The following is a 9,909-nucleotide window of genomic DNA, read 5'->3' as shown; positions in this document are numbered from 1 at the left end:
GATAATTATAAGTTTAAGTGTGATTGGAGAAGATTGGATCATAAAGCAAATTCAAAGCAATATTAGAGGGTTTTCAACCTTCTGATTCTGGCAGGTCACATTGAGATTGACTTCAATTTAAAGGTAGACTCAGAGAGATGACGTTGCCATGAGAAGCACAACAGATATTGGTCGTGTTCCACTTCTAAGACGTTGACAGATCTTACGATGCCTTACAATGCCATATGTTGTAGCAATCTGTCAGTTGATGACACAATTGATGACGTGGCACACAACCATTGGTTGATGCATGCAACTTCTAAACAGTGGAACGCGACCACGTTCCCTGCTCAGACGCTGCATGCTTCAACAAATAGATGTATAATTTAACAATATGTTTATTATTGCCTTGGATTGAATTACCGTAGAACATATGGATTTAATTAGAACGTATGTTTGGATACTTAATTATTATGTTTTATCGTTTTTTGGGGGTGGAACTGCAATTTGTACCACTTCTGTAGAATCACCCATATATCTTCCCAGAAAGACAAAAAAACAACGACAACTGTGTAGTTGAGATCACTTGTGTTTTTATTTAGAGCCTTACAAAGTTAATTCTACACACATGGCTCTCTTTCTCAAGCAGATTATAAAAGCTCTATGATCACTGCTTGTTGAAGCGTGCGGTGGCAAATAACTCCATCTCCGTGACTCCAAACACTCAAGCAGCCAAATCCAGGGTAGTCTGTGTGTATCTTTGCATTTGTTGCAGCTAAAGAGAGAGGACTTATCCAGCACGGGAGAGTCAGAACCATCCAGTATGATATCTGAGGTCTTTTAAGTACAGCTTTTAAAGCCTCTCAAAAATAAAATCACTTGAGCTCAGTACAGATGTCTAGGGTAGACAGGTGGCTACGGCTTCCATTTGTCCTTCTGATCTCAGACAGAGATTGAAACTAAAATGAAAACAAGTATGTGGTGAGTGAACTACGCAATATTTTCGAAGAGAGAAGAAAGCAATGGAGAAAAAAATTCATTTGGATTGGATATTTTACTGCATCATCTATTAAGTCTATGATGAGTGAGCCTCCCTGTCCCCAGTATGCTGAGGCCTCCCTGTCCCCAGTATGTGGGCCGGGAGAGGTGGGGTCTGTTTGACTGTCTAAAACGCTCCTGCTGGCAGCCTGAGGCTGTGGCTACGCTGGTTAGCCTCAACACCATTCTCCAGCAAGGACAGGGACTCCAGAGAGCGAGTGCTCTCCGTGTCTGGACAAATGTGGCGCAGCCCTGGGGGCGGGAAGTCCTCGCTCCCCTCCTGGCCATCCCCGCTGGCTGCTGCTAAGGCCGCTGCCGCCGCACACTCCTCCTTAAACAGGCGGTCATGCTCCCGCTTGAGATCCTGGTAGCTCTTAGAGAACATGTGGAAGATGGAGGTGGCAGGGAAGGCCATGATGAGGATGCCACTCAGAATGCTGCTCAGCGCCACCACCTGGCCCGGGATGCTACGTGGCACCATGTCTCCGTAGCCCACCGTCGTCATGGAGATGATGGCCCACCAATAGGAGGCAGGGATACTGCTGAAGTCCTCGACTCCGGTCAGCTCACTCTCAGCCAGGTGGACCAGCGGGGAGAAGAGGGTGACGGCCACACACAGGAAGAGCAGCAGCAGGCCAAACTCTCTGGTGCTCCTCCTCACCGTCAGGCCCAGAGTCTGCAGGCCCAGAGAGTGACGGGCCAGCCTCATCACATACAGGATCCTTAGGGCCCTCAGGATCCTCAGCACCAGGCCTAGCTTGTCCAGGTAGCTGGTCCCTCCGGCCTTCTCATGGTCCATGGCCGGGTCATCTTCATCCACCACCAGGGACACGTAGTAGGGCAAGATGGCCATGGCGTCAATGACGTTGAGGGGCCCACGGATGAATTCCAGCTTGCTGCGAGCCTGGATGAAGCGCAGGATCCACTCCAGGGAGAACCAGGCCACACACACTGTCTCCACAATGAACATATTGCGACACTTCTGAGAACACTCACCCTGAGAGAGAGAGAGAGAGAGAGAGAGAGAGAGAGAGAGAGAGAGAGAGAGAGAGAGAGAGAGAGAGGTAGACAGTGGTCAAGTGGAAGAAAGGGAGAAGGACACACAAGGGGAGGGACATATATCAGTGGGTTAGATAACCATCTAGTAATTAATATATCAGCTTACACCTACTCTACATGCTACACTGATAGATAAGTGAGAAGCAATCAATTCATTAGGCAGGATCAAAGATTAATTCGACACACTCTGAACACGAACACAAAAGACAAACAGGCCAGAATTCCCTTTAACTGCCTTGAGAGGGGCAGGTAATTAAACACTCATAGGCCAGTAAAAATACTATTCCCAGCCAGCTACGCAGATCACACACGCAGGCACACGCACGCACACACACACACTTTCCCTGTCTCTTCCCTCACACAAACACCCTCTCATTTATCACCTCCCTCCCCCACTTTCTCTTCTTCTCACACATCTCTCGCCCTAATTTCTCTCTCTCAAATCAATTTCAATTCAAGGGGGCTTTATTGGAGTGGGAAACATTTGTTTACATTGCCAAAGCAAGTTTAATAGATAATAAACTAAAGTTAAATAAACCCAAACAATTACAGTAAACATTACACTCACAAAAGTTCCAAAAGACATTTCAAATGTCATATTATGTGCAAATATTTAAAGTACATTAGGGGAAATAAATAAACATAAATATGGGTTGTATTTACAATGGTGTTTGTTCTTCACTGGTTGCGATTTTCTTGTGGCAACAGGTCACAAATCTTGATGCTGTGATGGCACACTATGGTATTTCACCCAATAGATATGGGAGTTAATCAAAATTGGGTTTGTTTTCGAATTCTAAGCTACCTGCCGCCCATGCTGAAGCGTTACAGATTGTGCAATATAAATTTAAAGGTAATTTCCGATTGAGCTGACATATGCACCTTTTGCAGTAATTGCAGCCTCCGCTAACACGGGAACTGTGCCTTTAAATTTCAATCACGTTGTGATACGGAGCTAAATAGGTCATATTGTATATTTGTATGTTTTCAATTCATGATGCGTTTCTGTTGTATGTGTGTTTGCCATTAATCCCCTGTCAAGTGTGTGTACCCCTTCTACGGGCAAATGGAGAATACAATTAAAAGGCATGCTTGCTCCAAAGCCTACTAGGAGGGACTGGAATGGTGTAAAGTCAAGTGTAAAGTCAGTGTTATCTTCCTGTGTGTGTCTCCTGCCTTCCTTTTCAGGGCAGTGGTGGTAGAGTCAGGGCTGGTCTAACCTATGGCCTGCTGTAGGGTTATTGGCCTCTGTGTTGAGAGGTTAGTCACTGTCCCTCCAGCTCTCACAGGCTATCATGCATCTGGCCACTGGAGGGGAGATTTGTCCTTCTCTCTGTAGGACTTTACCTTTCCTCCACTACAGAGATCTGGCAAATATTTCATACACTACAGGGATCTGGGAATCTTTCCTCCACTATAGAGATCTGGGAATATTTCCTCCACTACAGGCATCTTGGAATCTTTCCTCCACTACAGGCATCTTGGAATCTTTCCTCCACTACAGGGATCTGGGAATCTTTCCTCCACTACAGGGATCTGGGAATCTTTCCTCCACTACAGGGATCTGGGAATCTTTCCTCCACTACAGGTATCTGGGAATCTTTCCCCCACTACAGGGATTTGGGAATATTTCCTCCACTACAGGGATCTGGGAATATTTCCTCCACTACAGGGATCTGGGAATCTTTCCTCCACTACAGGGATCTGGGAATCTTTCCTCCACTACAGGGATCTGGGAATCTTTCCTCCACTACAGGAATCTGGGAATCTTTCCTCCACTACAGGGATCTGGGAATATTTCCCCCACTACAGGGATTTGGGAATATTTCCTCCACTACAGGGATCTGGGAATATTTCCTCCACTACAGGGATCTGGGAATCTTTCCTCCACTACAGGGATCTGGGAATATTTCCTCCACTACAGGGATCTGGGAATATTTCCTACACTACAGGGATCTGGGAATATTTCCTACACTACAGGGATCTGGGAATATTTTATGCACTACAGGGATCTGGGAATATTTCCTACACTACAGGGATCTGGGAATATTTTCTACACTACAGGGATCTGGGAATATTTCCTACACTACAGGGATCTGGGAATATTTCCTCCACTACAGCGATCTGGGAATATTTTCTACACTACAGGGAGCTGGGAATATTTCCTACACTACAGCGATCTGGGAATATTTCCTCTAGTACAGCGATCTGGGAATATTTTATACACTACAGGGATCTGGGAATATTTCTTCACTAATGGAACTTTAACCTTTACTCTTCCTTTCCATTATTCAGTCCATCTATTGCTCATTTCTGGGACTTGTCTACCTTATAATGTCAAATCAAATCACATTTTATTTGTCACGTTTAGCTAACAACAGGTGAAGACTAACAGTGAAATGCTTACTTATGGTCTCTTCCATAAGTAAGCATAAGTAAGAATAAATACACAATGAGTAATGATAACTTGGCTATATACAGTACACACGGTACCAGTAGCAAGTCAATTTGCAGGGGTATGAGGTAATTAAGGTAGATATGTTGGTATAGGTAGGGGTAAAATGATAAGGTATAGGTAGGGGTAAAGTGAGGCAACAGCGTTTGTTATGAGTCAAAAGAGTTAGTGCAAAGGGGGGTCAATGCAGATAGTCTCTGTAGCTATTTGATAAACTATTTAGCAGTCTTATGGCTTGGGGGGTACTTTTTGTACCAGACATGGTGCATCGGTACCACTTGCCATGCGGTAGAAAAGAGAACAGTCCATGATCTGGGTGGCTGGAGTCTGAATTTCTAGGGCCTTCCTCTGACCCACTGGTATAGAAGTCCTGGGTGGCAGGTACAGTAGCTCAGCCCCAGTGATGTACCGGGCCGTATACATTACCCTCTGTAGCACCTTGCGGTTGGATGCCAAGCAGTTGCCATACCAAGCAGTGATGCAGCCAGTCAAGATGCTCTCAATGGTGCAGCTGTAGAACTTTTTGAGGATCTGATGACCTCTACCTCTATCCATATAGAGAGCTGACCTGAGCTGAGAGGTAAATCTGCCTTACACTCTGGGACATTGAGCACATTAAGGCAGAGTGCCACTCTCCCACTCATCTGCATAATGGTTCATTTCTCACAGCTAATGCACTCCCTCTGACCTTATCTTACTGACTTGTTCTGTACCAAATGTCAATGACGTTTCATTTCAACAGCAGCAGTCAATTCAACCCGGCTGCTGCCAAAGTGCCTCTGACTGGAAAACACATCATCATGGTCAGTATTGAAAAATTCCGAAGTCGGAATGTGACAGGTATAGTAACGGAATAGAATGATTGAAAATAGTAAATGAGAGTAACATACTTTACAAACAACAGCTGCAACTGAATAATATGCCTGCCATGTACAACAGCTACCTACCCTCAGAAAGGGTTAGCAACATTCTCAGAGATGCTTCCAACAGAATAGCAGTGGAGTTATCGTTCAATGGTACCCCAATTACTAGAGTGAAATTTGTCTACTCATTTGCAAGGCATTGGTTCAAAACCTAAACAATTATTAAGCTGAATAATTCAAATCAGCTGCCATTCAGGAAAACCACTTTTGAAACATCTGACAGTAAGAGAGAGGGAGAGAATTCTGACCATGTGCAATGCATGTTTTTAAGCCATTAATGAAGGGATACTTTGGGATATTGGTCATGAAGCCCTTTATCTACTTCCTCAAAGTCAGATGAACTCATGGATACAATTTGTATGTCTCTGCATCAAGTATGAAGGAAGTTAGAGGTCGTTTTGAGTACCAATGATAAATTGCGTTAGCGCAATGACTAGAAGTCTATGGAATCAACTAGCATGCTAGCAGTTACCATAGACATCCAGTCATTGCACTAAAGCTAGCTAGCAATTGCACTAAAGCCAGTTAGCTTCAAACTGCACGCAGAGACATAAAAATGTTATCCACGAGTTAACTCTGAGGAAGTGGATACAGGTCTTCATTGCCAAATCCTGAGGTATCCCGTTAAGCAAAAGAAAGATGAATTAAATCCTTTGTTTACATGGCTATAGAGTCTACAGCTTGACCTATTTCAAAATGTTGTTGTATTACAGAATTTATTTTAAATGGATTAAATTGAGATTGTATCACTGATTTACACACAATACCCAATAATGTAAAAGTGGAATTATATTTTTTAGAAATGTTCACAAATTAATAAATAATTACAAGATGAAATGTCTTGGGTCAATAAGTATTCAACCCATTTGTTATGGCAAGCCTAAATGAGTTCAGGAGTAAAAATGTGCTTAACCAGTCAGAAAATAAGTTACATGGACTGTGTGGTTTGCAAAGAATGGTTTACAAAGTAGGCAAATGGTTCGCAAAAGCAGACATTGAATATCCCTTTGAGCATGTCGCAGTTATTAGTGTTATTACACTTTGGATCATGTAGGCTGTCATTGTAAATAATTATGTTTTCAACTGACCTAAATAAAAGTTACATCTAAATAAATGTATCAATACACCCAGTCACTAAAGATACAGGCACCCTTTCTAACTCAGTTGCTGGAGAGAAAGGAAACCCCTCAGGGATTTCACCATGAACCCAATGGTGATTTTAAAACAGTTACAGAGTTTCATGTCTGTGATAGGAGATAACTGACAATGGATCAACATTGTAGTTACTCCACAATACTAACAAAATATTCCAAAATATGCATCCTGCTTGCAAAAAGGCACTAAAGTAATACTGCAAAAAATGCGAGAAAAAAAAATGTTTTGTCCTGAATACAAAGCGTTATGTTTGGGGCATCACTGAGTACACATCACTGAGTACCACACATTTTCAAGCATGGTCCTTGCCCTAGTCAGGATAAAAATAAACAGAATAGCCAAGCATAGGCAAAATCCTAGAGGAAGACTTCCAGACACTGTCACAGTTTTCCTCCTCTTCGTCTGAATAAGAGAGGCGAGAAGGATCGGAGGACCAATATGTGGCGTGGTAAGCGTCCATGGTTTTAATAGGAAAACTCAAACACAACTACAAAACAAGAAAACCTAAACAGCCCTATCTGGTGCAGTAAACACAAAGACAGGAAACAATCACCCACAAAATACCCAAAGAATATGGCTGCCTAAATATGGTTCCCAATCATAGACAACAATAAACACCTGCCTCTGATTGAGAACCAATCCAGGCAACCATAGACTTACCTAGACAACTAAAACTGAACACAACCCCATAAATCTACAAAAAACCCTAGACAAGACAAAACACATAAATCACCCATGTCACACCCTGGCCTAACCAAAATAATAAAGAAAACAAAAATAACTAAGGCCAGGGTGTGACATACTGGAAAAACACAAGGACAAATATACACTGGAGTTGCTTACTGAGATGACATTGATTGTTCCTGGGTAGTCAAGTTACAGCTTGAACATCTATGGCAAGACTTGAAAATGGCTGTCTAGCAATGATCAATCAACTAACTTGACAGAGATGGAATAATGTTTTAAAGAATAATGTGTAAATATCGTACAATCTAGGTGTGCACAGCTTTTAGAGACTTACTCAGAAAGACTCACAGCTGTAATCACTGCCAAAGGTGATTCTAAAATGTACAGTATTGACTCAGGGGGTTCAATACTTATCTTATTAAGATATATTAGTGTTTTACTTTCCATTAGTTTTTCATTTAATTGTAGAATTGATCTTCCACTTTGACATTTTGTGTAGATTGTAGACAATTTTTAAAAATAAAATACATTTTAATTGACTTTTTTCAACAATGTTGAAAAAGTCAAGGGGTGAGAATACTTTCTGAAGGCACTGCTTTAGGGCTCTATTCAATCTGTATCGCCGAAGTTCAGATTGAATAAAACCCCTAGTGTTTATAGTCTCTTGTATATGCCTTAGCTGATTCAGTTCTAGGTGCTGAGATTAGTGTGTATAGCAGTGTGAAACTATGCACATTTCCCTGTGAAGGACCAACTCTTCACATAAGAGGCAATAACAATAGAGCTCTAAAAACAGTCAAGTGTTCTTTTCACAGTCAAGACTCCCACAGACTCATGACCCTGGAAAAGACAAGCTTAAGTATGACTGTAAGAGTGAAAACTCCTTTTGTGGTATTGATCTTGTGATTGCCCATGTAGCAGATTTACTGTGTGATTTTGTCCCTCTCGCACTGTCACTTGTCTTCAGGTACTTCAGACGTACTGCAGCTCTAACAAGGACATGGATCCGGATGAACTCCCTTACCATCAAATCAAATGAAATTGAATTGGTCACACACATATTTAGCAGATGTTATTTCGGGTGTAGCGAAATGCTTGTGTTCCTAGCTCAAAGAGTGCAGTAGTATCTAGCAGTTCACAACAATACCCACTAATCTAAAAGTAAAATAATGGAACTAAGAAATATATAAATATTAGATTGAGTAATGTCGGAGTGGCATTGACTAAAATACAGTAGAATAGAATACAGTATATACATGAGATGAGTAAACCACATTATATAAACATTATTCAAGTGGCTATTGTTCCATTATTAAAGTGACCAGTGATTCCAAGTTTATGTACAGTATATAGGGCAGGAGCAAAATGTTGTTTAGTTTTCTGTTATAACTGTATGTATCTATGGCTGCGTACATATGTAACCGATAGTTTACGGGGTGTGCGCTAATAGCGTTTCAATCGGTGACGTCACACGCTCTGAGACCTTGAAGTAGTTGTTCCCCTTGCCCTGCAACTGCCGTGGCTTTTGTGGAGCGATGGGTAACGATGCTTCGTGGGTATCAGTTGTTGATGTGTGCAGAGGGTCCCTGGTTCGAGCCCAGGTAGGGGCGAGGAGAGGGACAGAAGCAATACTGTTGCACCTACAGTATGTGAATGTGAGTTCATTATGTGGATAGATTGTCAAGGAGCTGTGTGTGTTTGGGCGAGTGTGTGTGTGTGTGTGGGTGCGTTCGTGCATTAATTTCTGTGTGCGTTTCTATGCAGAGAGACACTGAGGAACAAGAGGAAGCTCCTCTTATTGAAGTTAGACTGCAATATAAATAAGTGAAGCCAGTAAAAAGGGCCGGCAGCACAGAGGATAGATCACAAACCAGGGGCTGCTGCTCTGTCTTAGAAGAAGGTCTATAAACTTGGCTTCTGCCTCTACTGTCTTTCACTAGCCTCCATCTTCCTGCCCCTGCAACTTTACCTCTTCCTTTCCCGCCTAACTAGATCTCTCTCTCATTCTTTCTCCTTGTCTCTCTTTACATTCCTTCTCATATCAGCAGTGAGCTGCCAGGCTCATCATCATGCTGGATCATCTCTATAAAAACCCCACTCTCCAGCTGCCTCTGGGCCTCCGGCACAGCAAAGGACACATTTTTGAGAGGAGAGGGAGAAAACCAGAAAGATTCAGCTCAAAACTATATTCAGTTCATCCATCATGTTTACCTGCAACAGGACCTTCATCATACTGTGCACCAATGGACACATATTTCACTGTGACCTTGTGCTCACTTTTCAAGCTCTGAAGCACAAAGGGGAGCGGAGGTTTGGATGCCCAAATGTCTCATCATGTCCCCACTCGTCTGCTCACTTCCTGGGGTAGCATAACACCCAGGGAAAACTACAGCCAGACGCCAAACTGTTACATGACCACTAACTCACTTGTGCTTAGACTCAGATTCAAACATAACTCACACACTGAGAAATAGGCACACACACACACACACACACACACACACACACACACACACACACACACACACACACACACACACACACACACACACACACACACACACACACACACACACACACACACACACACACACACACACACACACACACACA

At 42.7% G+C, this 9,909-nt stretch overlaps 1 protein-coding gene across 1 annotated transcript in view; it reads right to left on the bottom strand.

The window, feature by feature from the left end:
- Positions 1-558: 558 nt before the first annotated feature.
- The window catches only part of LOC118401304 (potassium voltage-gated channel subfamily G member 4-like), a 31,723-nt gene continuing 22,372 nt past the window's right edge, over positions 559-9,909 (bottom strand). The window contains exon 3 of the mRNA XM_035798691.2: positions 559-2,014. Within this exon, the coding sequence (XP_035654584.1) occupies positions 1,145-2,014 (870 nt within the window). The 3' untranslated portion in view covers positions 559-1,144. The remainder of the gene's footprint in view (positions 2,015-9,909) is intronic.

Source organism: Oncorhynchus keta, chromosome 22 (assembly GCF_023373465.1).
Source record: "Oncorhynchus keta strain PuntledgeMale-10-30-2019 chromosome 22, Oket_V2, whole genome shotgun sequence".
Lineage (NCBI taxonomy): Eukaryota > Metazoa > Chordata > Actinopteri > Salmoniformes > Salmonidae > Oncorhynchus > Oncorhynchus keta.
Note: the sequence above shows the minus strand (reverse complement) of the source record. Positions and strands in the feature narration are given on the sequence as shown.